Source organism: Pagrus pagrus, assembly GCF_965226575.1.
Source record: "Pagrus pagrus genome assembly, chromosome: 1".
NCBI classification, from domain to species: Eukaryota; Metazoa; Chordata; class Actinopteri; order Spariformes; family Sparidae; genus Pagrus; species Pagrus pagrus.
This window is the reverse complement of record NC_140185.1, coordinates 12,950,021-12,972,957: the sequence shown is the minus strand read 5'-3', so window position 1 is coordinate 12,972,957 and position 22,937 is coordinate 12,950,021. Positions and strand designations below refer to the sequence as shown.

At 39.7% G+C, this 22,937-nt stretch overlaps 2 protein-coding genes across 3 annotated transcripts; one reads left to right on the top strand and one right to left on the bottom strand.

Annotated features, from left to right (window-relative positions):
- Window positions 1-318: 318 nt before the first annotated feature.
- slc25a44b (solute carrier family 25 member 44b) lies at window positions 319-6,027 on the bottom strand. 2 transcript variants are annotated; one of them, XM_084349519.1, is made up of 5 exons: window positions 5,771-6,027; window positions 5,159-5,260; window positions 3,842-4,507; window positions 3,551-3,678; window positions 319-2,731 (listed from the first exon to the last, which is right to left on the bottom strand). In XM_084349519.1, exons 2-5 carry the CDS (start codon window positions 5,184-5,186, stop codon window positions 2,540-2,542), a joined length of 1,014 nt encoding a protein of 337 aa, XP_084205645.1. In that variant the 5' UTR covers window positions 5,187-5,260; window positions 5,771-6,027; the 3' UTR covers window positions 319-2,539. The 2 variants fall into 2 exon arrangements, with proteins under 2 accessions (XP_084205645.1, XP_084205646.1); XM_084349520.1 differs by lacking the exon at window positions 5,159-5,260 and having other exon boundaries at window positions 5,771-6,026.
- Window positions 6,028-6,947: 920 nt separating this feature from the next.
- LOC311255628 (proteasome subunit alpha type-4-like) lies at window positions 6,948-10,004 on the top strand. Its single transcript, XM_084350254.1, has 9 exons — window positions 6,948-7,056; window positions 7,470-7,495; window positions 7,606-7,648; window positions 8,006-8,168; window positions 8,303-8,380; window positions 8,693-8,781; window positions 9,001-9,131; window positions 9,427-9,550; window positions 9,771-10,004. Exons 2-9 carry the CDS (start codon window positions 7,493-7,495, stop codon window positions 9,923-9,925), a joined length of 786 nt encoding a protein of 261 aa, XP_084206380.1. The 5' UTR covers window positions 6,948-7,056; window positions 7,470-7,492; the 3' UTR covers window positions 9,926-10,004.
- The last annotated feature ends 12,933 nt before the right edge of the window (window positions 10,005-22,937 follow it).

Below are 22,937 nucleotides of genomic sequence, written 5' to 3'. Positions count from 1 at the left end.
CGGATGCTTTTTTGAATATTTTTTTCACTGAAAATTAAATGCAAATTTTGCCATTCTTTAGTACTGAAATCTTAAATCATATCACAATATCGGTCAAAATAATTGCGTTATGATTTTCTTTGGGGATATTGTTCAGTCCTAGATATCACCTGCTTCAAAAATGTACTTGTCAGCCTCTAATCAGACTCATTTAATAAGCTTTTTCTGTAAAATCCTCGAGAAGACAGCACATATGCTCTTCAAATTATTTAAAATTGTAAACCTTGTAAAACACAGGTTCAATAACTTAATCTGATCGGAAAACAACAAAAAACAAAGTGACTTTCAGCAGTAGTGATGTTTTATTGACTGAACAGATGAACCAAGACACACTGAGACGACACGACATGAAACCACATGTATTCTGTACATGACAGTGGATCAGATTCACAACAGAAGACTCAACTCTGTCGCTCACTGACAACATGATCACACTTTTAGTTACTGGAAGAGGTGTAAGGAAAATATTTTTTTTTAAAAAGACTGCAGTCAACCTTATTACAGACGTTCACATTGAGTTCTCTCTCTGCCACAGGGCTGGAAGGTTTTAGTAAAACTACCTTTTAAAAGACGAAGATGAGGAATAAGTGTGTTACTGCAGTGATTCTACAAGGTTTTCTAGAGGTCACCAGGTGTCTGTCTTGACAAATTTAAATACACTTATACTTATAAAACATTATGGCTTCATTTAACCAAACTGCCTTCAATCAAACTCATTTCTCTCTGATGAAAACATCCACAGTGACAACATCTAATGTCACATGTATTTAAAAAATGTGATCAGCTCACAACCTGACCACCTCTGATGTTCATTTCATTCAGAAAAGATTCACCTTTACCTAAAAGCCATTTTAAAGAAGAAAAAAAAAAAAGGTACAAAAACTGTATGAGCAACAACACTCAATGTGAACATGTGAAGGAAAAACTCAACATACTATGAAAGTTTGAAGTTTGGACACTTCTGTGGTCACAATCCCAAAATGACTTCAAGAAAATAAATTAGGTACAACGTATTCCTTAAGACATGTTATTCAAACAATTCACAACAAATATACAATCACAATTTGTGCTGAAAATGATAAAACATTTACATTATTGCACTCCAACATTTACTGTCACAACAGGGAAGAAGCATCATCTCTGCTTACTGTCCTTCAACCTCCCTCTTAAGCACAGGATTTAACTGGCAGCTCAGCACTACAGAAATACTTTAACTGTGCTCAACATCATGGCTACCATCACACCAATCCTGCAACCCATCGGCTTTAATCGGACTACGATTTATGGCCAATGTCTGGAGGCTTTCGATGTAGCCTGTGGAGATCCAGATAACGGATATCCGGGCCAAGACTTACACTTCCATGCACAGGTCATTGTTTGTAGTCTGATTAGTAACTTCAAAAAGGTCCAGACAACCTTTTGGCTAATTTCTATAAACAGTTATCTGCATGTGAACGAGGTTACATTTTATATAAAAGCTAAACCCAAACAACATCAGGCTACAGCTGGTGGGTTCTGAGATTGCAATTCAGCCAATGACTCCCGCTCAAACACGCTTCTGATACCAAAATCTTGTCCCTTGCCCAAAGAGACTGCCATATTAAAAAAAATCAGCCATTTAAAAACCATCTCGATCACGGCAATATTTTCTACAATCCAACAAACGGCTTCATAGTATGTTACAAAAATGGTGATAAAACAATGTACTGCATGTATTTGAGAGGAACTTCATTTATTTTGACTGTTTGAGCAGCTGAACCTTAAATTAAATTAAATACAACACAGCTTCTATACCTGCTGTTCTTCTCACGCACATTCAGCCACTAAAAACAAACAGCAGATTGTTTGTCTTGATCTCACTATGAAGGCAGCAAATTAAAAAAGGCCAAGAAAAAAAGCAACTGCAGAACGGACAGAGAAGCCAGTTTGGCGAGCGAGAGGAAATAAACACTTGGGAAAAATTTGATTACTGTTGATGTGAATGCGTCATCATGAGTTTAACTACCTTTCTCCAAACCCTGACCAAAACCTGGTTTTAATGGGGGCCCAACACTGCTCGGCTTTGGGACAGTACAACTACAGTCACTATAGTAACCATCTGGTTAGTTACCAACTGTTAGATATTTACAGTCAGTCAGCGATCAATTCTGCTTTTCTCCATGACAGAGATGTTGATGAGAATTAATCCTTTAAGGTTGTCTGCGTCTTTCAGTATTAAACAACTTTCAAATGCACTAAAAAGCTAAAAAGCCACAATCCTGTTCAGCAGCAACACAATCAAACTGAATATAGTTCTAGTCTTTAGGTATTTAATCTGCAACTAATATGTTGGCATGAACACATATGTACATGTTAACTGTCTATACACAGCTGTTGACTCCATTTTGTTCCCCAGGCTGTTATTTTAAACCAGCGTTTCTTTCATCCTGTGCCGTCACAGGAAGTCAACTTCCAGGGCTAAAATGGCACGTGGTCCATATATCGTCTGTCCAGGTATCTTCTACCAGTGTCTCGAGTCCACCAGCTCCGGTCGCAAACTCAGTTTTTTTAGTGTCTCGTAGCCGACCACCATGACGATGGCAGTGGGAGTGGATGAGATGATGCGCGCCGACAGTCCTTTGGTCAATCCCCAACAGCCCTCCTCTTTGATCAGCTGCCTGAACGTCTCAATGACGGAGGACCTCCCTTCAACCTTAACAAAACGCACACAGTGCATGTTATTTACAATCAAAGCACAGAGTACCATCAGTTATTACAACAAGCACAACATCGGTTACTTTCAAACCGTAACGTACATTATAGCTTCACAAGTTTTGCACATGTGGGCTTCAACAAAATGTTTTAGTACTTGCTGTACTTTGCAGGAGAGAAAGATCAAAAATAGGAATCATCCCAAAGCGTGTAAAATAAACACATTTGAATATGTAAAAGTGAGACATTACATTGGAAGCTGCGTTCTGGTCACTGTTAATTTGGTCAATTAATCGTATGTAGACGAGCAACATCTGAGGGAGGTTTAATAATGAAGTTGATTTAAGAATTACAAACATTTAAAAGAATTTGCAGGAAAAAACATCCTGAAGAAGACGACTTCCACTGCTGAGAATCCTTCTGCGCATGCTGTGCGGTGCGTCACCCCTCTTCAAAGCATCACTTAGCTTGTGAACTATTTCTAATGCAGAAACTAATGCTTGAAACTTTATTCACACATACAAAGACAGCTGACCAATGATTAACATTCATTATATCACCTATTGAAAAAAACATCCAACTGAACACCATGGACTGTGCACTTTAACACACTGTTCTGGCATATTTTTCCACATGGACAGAATAAACAAATTATTTCTTGGCGCTGCAACGCCATAACGCATTGACCTCTAAGCTACTGAAAATAGCTCAAACTCAAGAAAATCAAACAAAAACTATCTGGATTGACTTCTCCTGTATCATTCAACATAGCATCCCCAAATGACCGCATAATTCTCTGTCTGACAGGTGTGAAGTTTACCTGAACTCTGGCTCTGACCACATCCATCGGGTTGGTGACAGTTGAGGCAGTAGCAGCAGCTAGAGGTCCGGCCATGGCTTGTAGAACCAGATGAGGGCAGTCACTGGGAGCCATTTTGGAGAGTTGTTCTGTAGAAAATGACACATACAGATACCTGATTAACCACACAGAGAGGACTGGAGAATTCATGCTGAAAATAGAAACTCGCTAGGAACGTAGACATAGATAACACATGGTAAAACACAAGCTCAAGGCCTTAAGAGAAGGTGCCACTAGGTTCAAGCCCCTTACCAGCATAAAAGTGATAGAAGGGCCACCAGACAGCACTGTTCGGGATGTAAGTGAGTAAAGACGCCACATATCCCCTGTAGAAGCCCCGAAAACCATCAGCAGCAAAGATCTGAGCCATAATGTTCCTGGTTTGGCCAAACACTTTTTTTGACTTTCCAGCTTCTGATAAGTTGAGTCGAAAGCGGGTGAGGTGCTCCCCTTGGCCCTGCATCATCAGCTGCTGAGAGACAACATCTATAGGAACAGTGATGCTCTGAGCAACCAGGGAGGCTGAGCCGCCCGCCACCAGTGACTTGACTGTATTGTCCTCGGAGTACTGGGAGACGTACTTCCTCACCAGCTCGTAGGTGGTTATGTAAGCCTGGCCTGAGATGAGTGTGAAGGTGTTGACCATGAAGCCACGATAAAGGCCTCGAACACCCTCCGACCGCAGGATCTTGAAGAAGGCGTCAAAGGTGCCGCTGTAGAGCGATTTGCCCCTCTGCACCTGCAGACGAGTGCGGATGAGTGTGGCCGGGTAGACGGTGGCCCGGATGGTCATCGTCATGAACACCCCAAAGGAGTAGAACTTCCTTTTGTCGAGGTCCTCCCACTCGATGATCTGGATGTTCCTTTTCTGCTGCATCCTGCCAGCTGTAGGTGCCCCCTCATCAGACTGATTCCTGCCTGACAGCAGAAACAACAAGAAACACCAAAAGCTAAGATGTAGTTAGCAAAGATGGCTGATGTTATATTTCATAGCACTAATAGGAACTGTTGTGTCAGAGCTAAGATTTTCCCTCCTCTCAGTCCTACATAGTTACTGTGAAAGCAACAATCAAACGATCTGCGTTTTAGTATCAATTCTGAAGGAGTGGTAATATGGATGAAACTGCATCTCACAGACAGCAGGCTGTCACAATATTGGTCAATTTCATGTTGATATAAAAACATATTCTAAAAGCGTTTATGGATAAAATAACCAGGAAATGAATGTTTGTTTTGGGCTGATCCAACATATTTGATACCTTTTTGTATAGAGTGATGGGTTCATTATATAAACGCAAAAATCACTGCCCACAACGGCCTAATACAGAGTCATCAAAATGATAATAACTAAAGTACAAAAGTGTTTGTATAAAAAACCTAACTGATGACAAATGTACAGTATATTGTGTAGCTGTATACATCACCATCACTCAACCTGATAATCTACCCACCAATCCCTCTGCTCTTTTCAGCAACTGCAGCAGGGCCTGACGATGTTTAATGATGGATTATAGATAATACAACTTAAACAGAAAATTCAACAATCACATAGTAGTTATGACAACTTACCTTTAGGTTGTTCTGTCATTATTACCATCCAAATACTGTGAATACAACCCTCTGAAGTGATCCACCCAAATAATGACAACACTCGTGCAGTGAAATCCAATCCTGCAACATAAGTTGCTAACATTAACCCTGGCTAAACTATTACCTCTCCTTGATCAGTGATATATTTCTCCATTCATCTGTTAGTGAGAGATCAAGGGTCATGCTGCAGGACAAATTAGCAAGCTAAAGCTAACAACGATGATTTTACAGATTTAAGCAGCTTTGGCTAAAACAGCGAGGCACGTCGATGTTATGAGCGTGTTCTTACAGATGTCTTCTGGTGACCCAGTAACTTAACACCTTTAACCAGCAAAACCAGTTTGACCCCAGTGGCGAAACCAGTCAGAGGACACCATGTTCCCGAGGCGAGGGCTACGGAAGTACGAGTCGTGTGTTAGCTAATGACACTTATAGCACCCAACAGTAAACCAGACGATGACAACACAGGACGTAAAACACAATGCGGCTCTGGTCTCCTGCTGGATATGATCGTGTGGTTTCAGCTTGCAGCTAACATTGAAGCAGTCCTGAGTTGTAGCATTAGCATTGGTATGACTAGCAAACACTTACCTCTTCGGACAGATGTTTATTTCAGTTTATCTCATGTCCGTAATGTCAGTCAGACTGGAAGCATCGTGTCATCATCAGTAGATTAAATTATATGCAGCTCTGAGTATCGTCATTCAGTAGTTTAAAAAAATATTAAAACGTCATGAGAGTTAGCTACCTCCTGCTAATCAGCTAGCTAGATGTCAGGTACCTTCCAGTTCCCATTCAAACGCTGCTGGATGAACCAATGACACGCAGCAGAGCTTCTTCTTCTCTGGTTTTACACGTCATGATGCGTTCACTTGTCTCATTACTGCCCACCAAGAGGCTGGAGTGGAACAGCACGATTATAGAAACAAACTGCAAAGAGCAATTTCAGTTTGTTCTTCTAACATTTAAGCTGAATGTCGTACATTTATCCTGTCTAACGGCTGTATGTGCCGCAACTGATCTTATTTATCTTGATTATTGAATGTTTAGTCTAAAGAGAGTACATCACACACACACATCGATCACTAAACAAACAAAATATGGAGCTGGGCTAAAAGTTAATCACAAGAACATAATTTATTTATTTGATTTGTTTTAACAAACTCAAATCTTTAACTAGAAACTTTCTTCTGGGGATCAATAAAGACTTTTCTCTACTTAACAATTTAATATCTGAGGTATCGTGGTTCTTTCCTAAAAGCCATTTGAAACCTTATTAACTTTTACCTGAGGCCCTTTATCAAACTGCAATGCATAACCTTTAGGAAGTGTATGTGTCGAAAAGCCAAAGTACTCACTTGCCATCTCTGTTGCTGAACTTACTAAGGAAGACCTCATCTGTTAGACTAAGAGACTGTGCTCATAATTGAATGTTTCTACCTAAGTTAATTCATTTTTATGTATTTATGTTGAGCCTTGGCATGATTCATCTTGTTTAATTTGTTATTTTTCTTTTGTTTTATTCATCTCCATTGTTGTTGTTGTTGTTGTTGTTATTATTATTATAAAATTATGGGAATTATTGTTATTATTTCCTTATAATTGATTTGTTTGCCTGCATACTTAGTTACATTACTCTTTACCTGTGTTTTCCGATTATTATTTTATCACTGCTCTGTATAAAGAAGTATAAAAAACATCTGTCACTGCTGGACACAGTAATATAATGATCGGTCCTCCCACCGGAAGGTGGCGCTGCTGAGCAGCTACTACACCTCCACAGGGTCCCGGTGTGAGTGTGTGAGGAAACAGTAAACTGAAAGTAGTGGACCAGCAGTCTGTGGGGGGAAAAGACAACTTAGACGCTTTCAAATAAGGTAATATGTTTTAAATTTACTCTCTACTACGGTACTGTTATATCCCGTCACAACTGTGGGCTGTAAGTACAGTTTGACTTTGTCCAGTTAGAGGACCTTCTTCATTTCGAACTAGCAAGATAGCATGCTAACGAGCTAGCATGCTCAGATATTGCAGATTCATTCTGTTAAGCATAGCTAGCTTAGCTTAGCTTAGCTTAGCTAGCTGTCATGTACAGAGAAAAGTGGAGTGTAAGCGGCGAATTATGTTGTGAATTTGCGTGTGTGCAACTAAATGACAGAGACTGGCTTTACAGTTTTTAATGTTGTAGAGATATTTACTTCCGCCACTGTGAAGTTAACCAAGGCTGAAACGTTTTCCTCCTCTTTGGTTTCTGTTGCTTGCACCTCATTACTGCTGTTGTGTTTTGCAGGAAAGTTTCAGCGACGTGAAAAAATGGTAGGTCGCTGTTGTACAAATATCTCACATACATTTTATTTAAAGATGCAACAGTTTTAATGTCATAAGTCCTGTTTTTATCAACTAATTATATTTTTCTTTTTGTTCAGTCTCGCAGATATGATTCCCGAACAACCATATTTTCCCCTGAGGGTGAGTCCAATGGCTGTTATTATGCCTGCACTATAACAATATATTTAAAAGCATATATGTCTTGTGTATTGTATCATGTAAGTTCCCAATAAACTTGGTATTTTATTCATATTTGTTACGTTTTGTGTCAAAGGTGCTAAATTTTGCCTCAGATTTACAGTTTTGTCAGTTGAACAGTGTTTTTTCATGATTTGTGGGTTCATAATGATAATGATGATCTTCATAACAGTAATTTGACAAAATATTTTCAACTCAACATCTACTTACATGCTTTAAGCCACATCTCATGGCACTCATCAGTCAGTGACAGCTGAGAAAACTCAATGATCAATATAACCTCTGTGACTGTATTTACAGGACGCCTGTATCAGGTGGAGTACGCAATGGAAGCTATCGGTCATGCTGGGACATGTCTGGGGATTCTGGCAAAGGATGGCGTGCTGTTAGCGGCAGAGAGACGCAACATTCACAAACTGCTCGACGAGGTTTTCTTCTCTGAGAAGATCTACAAGCTCAATGAGTGAGTAAACTGCAGTACAGGAGGACACTAGAGGCACCCAGTGCTTACCTATTCTTACCATAAAATCATGAGTCATCCCTTTTTTCAGGCTAACAATGTACTTTTGTCTCCTGTGTGTGATTATCTTTTTTTAGTGACTTGGCCTGCAGTGTTGCTGGGATCACATCAGATGCTAATGTACTGACGAACGAGCTGCGGCTAATTGCACAGAGGTGAGTTTCAGAGGGAAAACCTGCTATTCATTAAATTTCAGGGCTGTCCTTTAAAACCTTTCAGGCTATGGATGTCGGGAATATTTTACAGAGCCAGCAGCAGTAAATGTACAATAATATTTTGATGGTAACTAACAGAAAAGCTTAATGTGTTGAAGCATGTCAGTACTGAAATTACATCCAACTTCCTGCATGTCAAATATTAATCAGAATTTGAAGATATTTGAAAATTCTTCTTAATGTTTATGCTTCAGTATTCACATGTCCATTATGTTCATCAGCAACCACTGAACAGTTTAATTTCCTCTTCAGATATTTATTGCAGTACCAGGAGCCAATACCCTGTGAGCAGCTGGTGACAGCCCTGTGTGACATCAAGCAGGCATACACACAGTTTGGAGGTAAGATGCAGAGTATTCTCCTTCTCTAGTTTAATGCCGTCTCTTTTGGGATCAACATTTTGTCAGCCTTAACATTTATAATGTGTATCTTCTGCAACACTTGTACAGCACCTGATCGCATGTCTTATTGTTAGAATATTGACAGAGTATTCTCATCTTTGTGTATAAACCCAGCTGGATGTTGGCACTGTGTAACAGCTGTATTGTTTGTCTGTACAGGGAAGAGGCCGTTTGGTGTTTCTCTGCTGTACATGGGCTGGGACAAACACTATGGCTTCCAGTTGTACCAGAGTGACCCCAGCGGCAACTACGGAGGCTGGAAGGCGACCTGTATTGGGAACAACAGCGCGGTAAGTCTGAAATTTGAGAGATAATGAAATTCAGCGAGATGACCCAAATGCGAATATCTCGCATAACACTTTCTTTTCTTGAGATTTACTTCAGACTGTCTGGTGTTGTTTTGGTGCAACACATTTCTCTGTAGATGATGTAAAACTGTAGCCGTACTGTTGCTCTAGTAAATGTACGTTGAATAGTAGTACATTTTCGGTGCAAAAAGTAAAAGAAATGAATGTATCCATATGTCATGGTTAGTTTTTACTCTTCCCCTGTATGGTCTTTGATGTGTTGTCCTCTTGGCTGCAGGCTGCAGTGTCCATGCTGAAGCAGGACTACAAAGAGGGAGAGATGACTCTGTCCTCTGCTCTGGCTCTGGCTGTCAAAGTCCTCAACAAAACAATGGATGTCAGCAAGCTGTCAGCCGAGAAAGGTGAGCTTCAAAAGTACTTTCTTGTTGTTTTGCTTGCATATACTGGTTCGTTCCATGTGAATGAAACCATCAGTGACTCCTGAATTGGAGCAGCGTATGACCTTGTCACTCTTACTTCCATCTAGACATACGATAACAGTTACTCAGTAATTACTGGCCATGGTTTGTTTAACTGCTTGATGTATACAATAACATAATGCTGTATCACATTAACTTTCAGTCGAAATTGCCACCCTGACACGGGAAGACGGAAAAACAAAAATCAAGGTGCTGAAACAGAAAGAAGTCGAGGAGCTCATCAAGCGTCACGAGGCCGAGGAGGCCAAGGCTGAGAAGGACAAGAAGGAGAAGGAGCAGAAGGAGAAGGACAAATGAGCAAAATCACATATTTTTTTCACCTCATGTCATCAAATTCTGTATTGTTTTGTCTTTTACATTAAAAGTTTGGAAATTATGGTTGTGTTGTCTGTATCCTGGTCACAAAAGAAATGAGCATCTTTTTTATTTATACCTCTACAAAACAAATGTTACACTTCTCAACATAGAAAAATAAAATGTGCTAAGAAAGAGCTCATTAAACACCATCAAACAACATCTTCATCAGGAAAATGGGATGGACATAATATTACATTTTATACAATCCAACAGCACCATAAGTTTAACATTACTTTAGGCTGAGACGTTTTAGCCTCAGGCCTTCAGGCATTTCTTCAAGTCATGTAAATGTTGCTGCTGCAGGTGTAGAATATGTGTACTTGCTATCATTGCCACATGATGGCGCTCTCAGTCCTGCAGATGCAGCGGTGTGTTCTAGGTAAATTCCCTCTGTTTGATTCCTTTATGTGTAGTTTGTTCTACTTTCCACTTGATGGCGATAGCGTTCACTGATTTTCTTGAGACTGATCCCTTTCTGTTAGGATGAAGATGCTTTGTCCTTGCAGAATAACAATATATGGTGCACAGCTAGCATCATGAGTTATGATAATTAAAAACCATATTTTGGTTTAAGGCCGGTAGTTACACTGGAGCCAATCAGTGAATAAATATTGAAAACTACAGCTCATCATGACATTCAGGCCTGATGTAAAGACAAAGACACAACTCTACCATATGTTGCCACATTAAATGTCATGCCTACTGTGTTTTATTTTTTACATACAGTAGTTGCACTTGGATCGCTCCAATGATAACATGGTTATTAAGTCATGGGATGATCAACATTTTGCAGTGTTGTAGATGTATTGAGTCAAAGAGCAGGTGGTGAATGTGACAGCAACAGTGTCTGTTGTATCAGCGTGTGTGATCAGTAATGGGCGCTCAATTACACACTGTGTAGGTGGTCATGACTCAACTGAAACCAGCTGTTTGACACAGACACTACAAGATTAAGCATGTTACATTTTGTGACGAGCTCTTTTCATCCTGGCACATTTTCCTGAAACATTTTGATTTTGTGTTGTTTTGAGTTTTATGTTAGAACCCACCAGACAAAATTTCTTGTATTGGACAAATAATCAAACCAATAAAATGTATTCTGTGACAGACTGAAGTCCAGACGAGGCTCATCAAGACCAATTTTAAACTCCCATTGTGTCCTGTATCTACAGTTTACTTTAGGATCATTGCATTTCACAGGAATGATCTTGAAGAGACATTTACATGATAATAGACTTCATTTAGCCCAGGTACACATGCAAGTAACTGCAGCAGAGAATGCTGATTGGTTGATGTGTGACACCCCAGCATCAGCTGCATGAAAGCAGGCAATAAGCAGCAGCAATAAGTGACATTTTCTGAATTTTACTTCAGTTACTTAGTCGACTGTTTATTTATTTTATCTCCCTATATACGATGATCTTTGACAACTTTGACCACATCACCGGGGGGGAAATCCGGTTGAAAAATAGCAGATATCTTTGTTTTATTAAATTGTATTTATTTATTTTTTTGCTACCAGCATGTTGAGTCCACAAACACATGAATCAATGTGAAAACCCAACAACATCAACTCCTTCTCAGCCCACACATTCCCAGAAACAATGCTGTGGACATGACCTCCATGTCCTCAGTGGTGACTTCCGCCCTGCATGAAGGCCTTCTTTCCTGAACACAACTTTTTCACATTCTGTTCTCAATATTTACAATGGCACGCTTCGAACTGTAAAATGATGATACTGATAAGTAAAAATGTTTCCTCCCATATGTAGCAATAAAACATGAATGAAAGGTCCGAGATTTAGGGGGATCTATTGGCAGGAATCAAATATTACATTCATAATAATGTTTTCATTAGTGTATTAACTGGAAATAAGAGTCATGTTTTGTTAACTAAGAATGAGGCCTTTATATCTACAGAGGGAGCGGATCCTTTTCCATGGAGTCCGCTATGTTACACCTCTGTGTCTTTACAGTAGCCCAGAATGGACAAACCAAACACTGGCTCCAGAAAATAGTTAATATATAATAAATAATACATATAAAAAATATTATTTAAATAATTGTGTTTGTGTTTTAACATTCCCTGAGGGCTGCTGTAGGTTCTCCTACATGCTTGGAAAGGGAGGGTGAAAAATCATTCACACTGATCCTTTAATTAGGGTGACCAAACGTCCTGTTTTCCCAGGACATGTCCTGTTTTCACGTCCTGTCCTGGCCGTCCCGGGAGTTTTTTATAAAGTGGTGAAATGTCCTGGTTTTCATTGGGCCATTAAATTGACGCTGCATGTGACCTGCATCATCATGCCGAAGTGTAAATGCACATTTAACGATGAGCTACAAAAGAAATCCCCCACTTACCGTCTCGGTAGGGACAAGTGGGAGGCTTTGTGCACCGTGTGCAAACCCGGTACCTATGTTTCGGTGTCCAATGGGGGTGCCTTAGACCTCAAAGCCCACATGGACACTGAAAAACATAAAAAAAAGTGTGCGAGGTGAGTGTAGTAGTTGGATTACTAATATAGCAGAGGTATTTTTCAGTTATTTATTATTACTTATTTTTCTAATACAGGAGACATTATTTCTATCATTATTTAATTCGTTGTTTTTTAAACTTATAATAAAACATGTTGAGTAACCTCTGAGAAGCATGTCTGAATGTGTGTCTTTGGTTATAGATAGTATTTTGTTTGTAATATATACATTTCATTATCCATACAGAGGAGGCATACTTTAAATGTATGTTAATTTTAAGGCATCTGAGTAAATTTTGGGTATCATATCTCATTGCTGGGCCGAGTGTCCTGGTTTTTGGTAATCCAAATATGGTCACCCTACTTTAATGTTGTAACACAGGTCTCTGGTCTGAAACAAATAGTGATTCATGTGGTAATACATAGCTTCTGGGCCCTGTTGAATTGAATCGAATTTATTATAATTAATTAATACAGTAACAAGGAGAGCTATTCAGATTCACTAAAGTATAGGCCATACTAGCTAGCTGTCAAAATGATGCTAGTCACAGTGCGTCTCTCAAACCAGAAACAGCATTTCCATTAAAGATCAACATTAAGTCCCTACAGAGGTAACCTACAAGTCAGTAATGTGTACACAGACTACAATACATAACAGTTATCCCAACAGTAAATTAACAGCTAGCTAGCTGTTCAGGGTGTTGTATCAGCAACACGTTAGCCTCAGACAGCTTAGCACAGTATAAGTCTGTACCAACTATCTAGCTATGAAAACTAAATAGACAAATTAACAATCAGAAAACAGCTAAAATTTAAGAAGGTAGCAACAGATCAACATTTAGAAACATTTACAATTGACTGATGTTTTAAAAATGTCATATTTGACAAAATGGTTGATGTAACAATGTCAGTTAGCTCAACTGTGCCAGTGGGGGTTGTCATAGCAACAGAAAAGTCACGTTAACAGATTGTTGGAGGCAGAATAACATGCCTAAACAAACTAATTATGATTTTAAGAAAGCACTTTTCCTTGCTAAGTTTCTATAGGCAGACCCTAAGTGACTGAGAGGTTTGAGTCAAGATAAAGACTCGGCTAGATTCCTGAAACAAAAAACTTCTTTTCATTTGATGTCAATCTTTCGGTTGGGAACTTACATGGACTTAAACTGTAAATCAACAGCACTAATTCATTTAAAGGGCAGGCGCAGTGAGGTCATGGCGTTCACATGAGCTCTCACAGTGTTGAGTGGGAGGATCTTGGCATCCGAATGACTGGAGAAGGCCTCCCCTCCTGAGACTGAGCCTGAAACAGAGAAGCAGAGATGTCCAGTCCGCTGACCTCTCCCCCCTTTACAGTTTCTCTAAATGTGGTAGAATTTGGATAGTGTCAGAATTTTTTCTCCAGTGTTCACTGACGCTTGAACACAACACTTCCTCTTGAGGATCTCTGAGGATTTCGCTCTCTTTGTTCCATCAGAACAACCCGAGAATATTGAGATGACTGGACTGGAGGCCCACCAGTGTCCACTGTGATGAAGCAGACAGGGAGAGCAGGGCAATCTGTTGCAGTGTAAACACAGGCCCAGAAAAGCACTGGAATGTCTCTGCAGTGGGAGCTGGAGTACGAGGTCAGCTGGAGGCCAAGGCAGGTGGTATACATCAGAATGGAGGCTGTCATCTCAGCATTAACTTATCCAAACAAGAGGCAGGCGGTATGTTATCCTGCTAGCACTGGAGGAGGAGCAGGAGGAGGAGGAGGAGGAGATAGAGGAGGAAGGACGAGTGAAGAGAGAGAGAAAAGGGGGAGTATGGGGGCCGAAGCAGACATGAACGAGGGGAAGTGTCCCTACAATCATCTTCTCTCCCCGTCTCTCCCTCAGTCCCAGAGGGGACAAACACCAGTTAGCATACGAGGCTAAACATGACATGAGACCTGCTGCCGTTTCAGAGCCTTTGATCTCAGTCCTGTAACTGATCTGGAGGTTGTGGCCACGTTTCACTGGGAGCAGGTCCAACATGGTTTTTAACACAGGAGATTTACGGCACGTTGGACTCCGGCCAGTGAATGTTCAAGAGCTCTCATTCCTCGTTAACTAATACTGCTGTTTGTTTACTGTGTACTTATTGTTGTATTGATACAACACTGGGCCCGTGCGTCTATTTTATCTCACACTTCTGGCTGTGTAGTCATCAATTTCTTCGTCTACTGGCCATGTTTTTGCATCTCGTCTACATCATACGAATCAAACATATTCAGTTGTTGCTGTTTAAAACCTTTAACTTCAAATTTGCTTTAAAAAAACGTCTTTGCTGCTTCAAATTAGTAGTTTACACTGAAATTTGCCTGCATGGTGTCAAAGATGACATGCAACAAAGGTCCAGAACCAGGGATGCTGCGGTTTACGGTCGGCACTTCAACCCCTCGGCCACCAGGGTGGGTATCAATCATATTGTGATTTATTGCTCATTCTCCTTTTGAAGGCGTAAGGATCTTGTAAGTACAGTAAGTGCTGAAACATTTGGGGTCACTTTGCAATGTCCTTATTTTGGAAAGAAAAGCACTTTTCTTTTTTCAGTTAATGACATTATTAATGTGGTAATCATTTACTATTTGAACCAGAAATGGCAGATTTCTTATGGTATACAGTGTTTCAGAACATTTTTACAAAGTGGAAACACTCAAGAAAAGTGCCAGTACTGTGCACTGTGTAATGTAAATGCAAAACGTGACACAATCCCATAACAACAAAATAGAAAAAAAAAACTACTTCACTATATTTATACTATTATTATCACATTTTGAAGAAAGAAAAATAATTGGCATTGTCCAATGAGTAATAATGTCTGTCTTCATTACCTCCAGCAACAAGTTTTTTTTTTTACCCCTGTCCATTTGTTTGTATGTTGGTTGTCAGCAGGATTACACAAAAACTACTAAACTGATTGCCACATACTTGGATGTTGGACGGGTCCCCCAGTTATGGGTGGTTTAGCGTGATACAGAACTATCAAGTTTGATATAATAGGCTTGATTGGACTAAAGGGAACTGCTGGGCCTTGGTGGAGGTACACTGAAAGAAACATTCCTTTGAATTTACTTAATTTGAATGTGTACATCGGTCCCACTTGTTTAGAATGAGGCCAACGAACTTAAGTTTCCTCTTTTTCTCAATTTATTGGTGCTTGTCAAACCAAAACATTTCATTCACATTAGACTGTTCAAAAGAATCATGTAGATTCAACACATTATTTGTCAGCCACAGTAATACCAACTCACTGTGTCATTTTAAAGTAACTTCATTATGTCCACGGTACCTAATTTTCATCTGTAACTCTTAATGTTAATATTATTCAATGGTATCATGTAACTTTAAAGTAATTTCATTATGGCCCTGGTATCTGAGGTCCATCTGTAAATTTAATTTGATTGGTTGAAGTTAACTATACCCAAAGGTATTGCAGACATCATGTATACAGTATACGCTCTACTGAGTGCCAGTGATGCCTGCAGCAGGACAATAACAATCCAGTGTTCTGCAGCCTCAACTGCACAGCATCCGCACTTAGCTTTTATGGATACAGCCATAATAACAGACCTTTGGTTATACTGGATTGGTGATATCATCAGAAGTTACACATGCTGTGCCAAGAGTAATTTTCCTCTATGAACTATAAACGGGACCTTCGGACACTAAAACCCCAAAATCCCTGAAAACAAAAGAGCAGAGGGAATGTAACCTTGAAATCTTGAACAGCAACACCTGCGGTCCGAGAGAGCGAGTGCCTTGATTCAACATCATTTCTTTCACTGACTGTACCACTCACCGTCAAGCTCCTATTTAAAGCAGAGGCCACTCACTGGTGTGTGAAATCCTGACCTTACTGGGAATCAGGCATTAAATCATCTTCTCATCCATGGCAGTAATTTTGTGAGCAGCCTGCAAATCCTAAAGATTACAGACTCACTGCTCAGCACCAGATCAAGACAGTTCACCATAAATGGAGCCGAGCTGCAGTAAACAGCAATTACAAGCCGGGCTGCTGATATGACCTATTATGGAGAGGTATATGAAGCTGTCGCTGCCGCTGCTGGCACATAATGGGAGGTTTTGTGGTACAGAGGAGTGTATCGGCATGGCTGGATTGTGGGGCTAAATATTTACAGGGCCTTGAAATAATATGGCATGGTTGTTATCAAATAAGCCCTCCAACTTGTGAGATGTATGCTGATCCTACTGGACAAACTCAAAATAAAAAATACAGGATCGAGGTCAAATTAAGCTGACAAATTTGTAGAAAATAATGTTTTTGTTGACATCCCACAGAATTGAAAAGTTGAGTCTCAAACAAACACCACAGAGGCAGTTTGTTATGATGATCAGTGGTTATTTATTTGAAACAGTACACTGTTTAGATGGGCTGTTCTCATCTGTTGCACTTGTTGTCTTCACCTCAGTTAAAATGTTCTTGCAGACGTGTTGGTCCGTCTCGGCTTTGGAACAACAGCCACTTGTCACTGCCTCACCTAATACGGTTGTGTGGATGAACCTTCTTGTGTGGAGAGGTGATCGAGTAGCAGAAACAGGCGTGAAAAGGGCAGTTAGGCTTGTGATCTGTCACTTTCAACCTGTCAAACTTTGTTACACACTCGTTTCTACGCAGAACGAAACTTTACACCCTGTGTATTTTCATGTGATTGGCAGGTTCATACATAGGTGGGGCCATGTATGGATGAATATGTAAATCCAGTTTTTGTTTTTGTTGTGTTTACGTTTTGTTTTGTTTTGGTTCTGTTCATTTAGCATTTGTATCACTGAGTGTATAAAATATGAACGAAAAGGGAAAATAATGCATGTAAACACAAAAGATAACTTGCGGCTGTACTGAAATATAAACTTAATGCAATAAAAGTATTTTAAAAAAAACTTTACACTCCATTCACACCAGCAGAACACAACTCTTAAACCGAGTGTAATTGTTGTGGGGTTTTGCTATGTGGACTGTAGCGTGAGCCACAGCAGTCTTTGCTGTGTGTGCATGAAATAAACCAGGCACGATATGTTCTTCCACATCACCAGTTTAAATAATGTGAGCATGACAAATATCCCTAATGCCACAGAAATATATGTTACATCAAATATTTAATACATCACCATACACTTCATTGTGGATTGTATCTAATGACTAGAGGTGGAAGAAGTACTCAGATCTCTTACTTTAGTAAAAGTTGCAGTACCACTACTCCATCACAAGTCCTGCATTCAAAATGTTTCTTGAGCAAAAGTACTGACTGGCTCGGGTATCTGAAAACAACTATATTGTGTTATTAACAGCCTCATTAGAACTATAACAGCAGTCCCTGATGTGGGGAATTGCACCAATCTTGTGTCCAAAAATAATGGGTTAGGGTAACCCATAATTTCTGTACGAGATAGCAGGGATTGTAAGATTAAGGCTCTTTCTTTATAGGACTCAACATAATACTGTCCACCCCGCCTGTTGATAACTCTTGATGAGGAGAATGTGTTTGCGTGTGTTAACATCTGGGTGGATGGACACATGAAACACGGGCAGACTATAAAACTATAAAAAAGACAAAATAATAATGTCATGTATATGTGACTGGATGAATTCAAGCCCTCTGACCCGTGGAAGAGGTCTCAGTAAACAACACACACTCACTCAGCTGGTGGTGGATGTTAGCAGTGAGAAGATAATGGAGGAATATCCAACCAATCAGAACTCACCATGTATCACACCCCTGATGTCAACATAAATAAATCTCTCGTGTGATACAGAAATGTTGGACTGCACGATGCAAAGAACAAGATTAATGGTGGAGCGTGAAGCATGCGGCAAAAATATACAGCATTTAATAATTTATTAAAGGTGCATTATGTAGTTTTAGGGAAGACATTTTAATAAGAAGAGAAAGATCTTCAATGACTGATTTCAAATGACTAAACAAACTAAATAAACAAGTTTAAAACTGACCTTAAAGGACAACACAATTTCATACTGTTTGATTCAGATGCATTGTATAACTTCAGACTTTCAAATTGCCTGCAGCACATAAGCCAAGTCCAATTTTGCATGCAGTTGATGCACCAATCCTTCCGGTTAATTTCTTTGGAAGACAGATGCGTCCAAATATCTTGCATGAAAATTTGTCAGGTGATTGAGTTTAAAGAGTTAGACAGTCCAAGCAGGGTGGAGTCTGACAAACTCAGGACTTTGACACAGGAGACTTGTGTTCGTGTCCTGTGTGAAACCAAAAGTCAGTGTTGATTTGATTTGACTTAACTTATTTACGAATATCAGGTACATAACGTAATCTCTTCCTAAACCTAACTAGGTAGGGACGGCTGTAGCGCGGGACAGCAGAGCGGGTTGTCCAGGCTGCACGTCGAAGTATCCTTGAGCAAGACACTGAACCCCAAATTGCTCCAGATGAGCAGTTCAGCACCTTCATTAGAAAAAGTGCTGTAGAAATGCAAGTCCATTTACCATTTAACCAAATTATGAGCATAGCAATATTTATTTGTGTAACCATGTTGACGAAGGTCACCTGGCTGCACACAAAATTGAACTTTGGCGTTTTCTCTGCACACAGTTTGAAAGTCTAAGGTTGTATTATTTGTACACAGATTGATGAGAGCTAGTTGCAGATTCCTGTCTAAACTTTGTTGCATGCTGCATTTCCCAACAAGGCAAATGTCAGACACACCAGCAAGTACAACGTGCCCCAAGTCTTTTCTTTAATAGAGTGAAGTCAGAGATTTTGAGCAGGTGTTCGTCTTTCTCTCTTAAATATCTTTCTTCACCTGCTGACCTCAGTCACCTTGACCTGCCCGACTGCAGCTGGCCACGCCGGCTGCATGAGTTACCTTCAATGGGCCTTTTGTTTCCCTTTAGAAACTCCATTGATTTATTAAATATGTTATACTTTGATCCTGCCCATACGCACATGAGCTCAGAGACACGTAATTTCATATTTGGACATCTTGAGGAGAATGTTCAGTCTGACACAGGAATGACTTGACTTCAAATTTTATTTCAAGAAAGAAACTGAGAATTTAAATCAGAAAACTCAGATTAATGAGTCTCGTCTTGAACTAAAATGAGATTTTCTCTGTTCCTCCTCCATCCTGCGTCAGGGTTTCTGTCATGTGTGCATGTGTGCAGTCAGCCATACATGATACTGACGTCACCCAAAGTTTCACAGAAAAAGTTGGAGGAAAGTTCGGCCCACGCCCGCTCCTATTGTCTCAACTGGAACATCTTCCATTGCCCCCCCTTTAGATAAAACTCCCCCAGAAACTCAGTCTGTTACATTTTTGATAAGAGATGAGCCCTGAAAACAGCGGGCGGTCTCTAAATTATGCAACCCTTAGCATCCTCTTAGGGGAAAAAGTAGAGTTGGGCTGAGTTGTCAAAGAGAACAAGCCATGACAGCCCTGTGCGTGGGGGGGTGGTGACCATGCATTATGAATGGTGCTAAGTACGCCTCAGCTGGAGGAGCTGAGTGGAGGCGATGGAGGGCGATGGGATAGTGCCAACCTATTGGCTGCCCGCGGGTAATGCACTTCACTTTAACCCCCCCCTCCCAAAAAAAACTCTCTCCCTCAGTTCTCCCATGATTTCACTCGCCTTTCAACACAGCACCTGCCACGGCCCTAAAATGTGCACCTGAAGAACACAAAATCCACTTTCCCAAATAAAATTCATGCAGGCGCTTTGCAGCAAGAAGAGTGCAGAGGATGTCTAATAGATTGTAATCGAGTGCACTCTGCGGGAGTGAGGTGGATCTTCAAAATGATTCAGAGGGGCTTTAGATAACTTTCACGTTTGTTTTTGCTTAAATGCTTGAAACTTTCATCATATCCATATATTTTGGGCATTTAAGTAAAACAGCAGGCACTCAGCTTGAAGTGCCTTTCTTCCAACGGCAAGAAGAAATACAGAACCGGACTCAAAACTCTTCACGTGTTTCAGCGTCTTTGCTTCTGCAGGGAGTTTTATTTAGAAATCAGGATACCAAAGGCAATGCAGCGCTGAGTTTCACCTTTTATTCATGTCACAAAACACAATTAAACCAAAGTAATAAATGTTTTTAAATACTTTGTTATGTCTAAGCTGGTTGCCTTGAGGTTGGTTTTTCCTAATACGCTTAAATAGTTTTTTTTCTTAACAAGTAAATCATCTTTAAATTCCATCAGTAAAGTTTGTGACCTGATCTCAGTTTACATGCTGTGATGATCGTATTTCAGTAGACAGTCATTGGCTGTTAATCTTTAACGGACTACTTTTACAAATGTTCTTCAGCAAGATTCCTTTTATTGGCCTTAAATATTCTGTTTATTCTCTATTTTTAAAACTCTGAAAATATGAAATATGAAAATAAAACAACACTGATTTGAAAAGAAAATACTGTATATTAAATGAGTGCCATCACAGGTCAAAGAGAAAGTACATGTGTCCTGTCGTCTTACTTGAAGACCCTTGTAAGAGTGCTGCACATGCTTTAACATTTGTCTGAAGCATTACGTTCTTTCTCTGTATATAGTAATTGAAATAAGTGACTGTGTCACTTCCTGTCTTAATATTTAGATCTATTAGATTAACGGCAAGTGGATGTCAAAACAGAGGAAGAAGTCACCTTATGACCTCTTTTCAGGCAGCTCAGGTGAGCTGTGTTTGGAAAATTTGGACCAACTGATTGCAAAGACAAAGATTTATCATTTTGATTTTCTTCAGAGGGATAAAAGAAAGAAAAATTAGACTTTTAATTTAATTTACTTTTTGATTTGCTGTCACGTCCCAACACATCCTCCATAATAGATTCTCCTCCAATCTATCCACTGTGTTTGGCAGATAATGCATATTTATTTACATGAGTTCACTTTAACTTCTTAAACTTAGACAAAAATCAAACATTCAATAGCACCTTTCCAAAAACATGCAGAGTGCCGTTTCCTGAAGTTTTGTTACAATGTTCATTCTTGTTCTTCAGAATCAAGAGTTTCTTGCGAAGATTTTTCTTCATTAGACCAGTGACAAAATATTACCCAAAGGCACAAAAGGTCATGTGATAAGTCAAAAGGCTCAGAAAAAAATAGTTTGACTTCGAATAATCTATAAAAAAAAGCCAAAAGCTTTGTAAGTGGTATTTCTCTACCAGTGTGGTAAAAGAAGAGATCAGAACTGATATTGTCACAACATTTTATATTAATAATTTTTCAAAATGGCTGCCACCAGGTCCACTTCCTGTATAAAAAATCCCATGATCCTCCAGCTCTTCTCATGCAGCCAGACCGCAGGGAAATCTCCCCGGACTCCAGCGCTGCTCAGCTGAGTCTCCTAACCAAGTTTAATATTTGATGAAATTAGTTCTGCTCACTGCTTCTGCTCTCTTACTTCTGCTGAATGACTCCCAGCCCTAAAAATGCAACCTGAATTTTCCTTTGCAGTTAATGGTTCAAGTGTTTCACTTGTAATGAGTGACGACTTAAAGCTGTTTGCAAAGAAAATGTTACCTTTAGAGAATATGGATCGCAGCAGCAGCAGCATCACTTCTGCGTGGATCGTTAGTTATTATAAACATATTCAACCTACGACTTTCGCAAGATGCAGCCTGTGAAAATATACCGAATTAGACATAGTTTGTTTAACTATTTGTTAAAATTACTTTTTGCAGCTACAACAAAATCAGAAATCTGCCTTTCAAAAAGTGCACTGACTTAAAATGAAATAAAATAAAAATGTGAGTGTCTGCATTAAATGTCTCTGTGTTTAAACATAAAAAGGACAATCTGAGTTCCTGAAATAGCTCCTCTTAAACACAGGAAGGAATACTGAGATTCAACAGCTCAGACGAGCGCGCTGACCGGACTGTGTTATATCCAGGTAGAGAACGTCTTCATCTGTTTCTCACTAGACTGTAATAAATCAGAACTGTCACGGTCCAAACTCAGGTTTCAGGATGAGCGAGTGTCGTAAAAGCCTGATGTTTATTTGGAACTGATTGATTTAGTGTCTCTGAGTGGGACCGAGCTCCGTCCTGCTGCTGTTAACTGCCTTGTTATTGTCCATTAGATGAGAGCCATGCCTCGGATCTGTGGAGCAGAGAGGGAACAATGTGCGGTTAACATGTGTTTGGATTGGAGTCCGGTGATTGATGCTCTGTGAGATTTACATACCAACACTTAGAAAGGTTGTACTGCACTGACGACTGCTCTGGAGGACATGCTCAGTGTTACTGCTAAAAGAGAGATTTAAAGTGTGCAAAAAGCTGTGTTTAATAAACTGTTGTGTTGTTCCAGGGCCTTGAATGAAGTCCAGTTTATATTTTAACTTTCTGTATTGAGAAAAAATATCAAAGTGCACAGAAAGTCAACTTTTTACTTTGCAGTACCCTTTCTGTATTTAGATTTCTTTATTACACTTTTTGATTTAAATGCTGACATTATCTTGTTAAC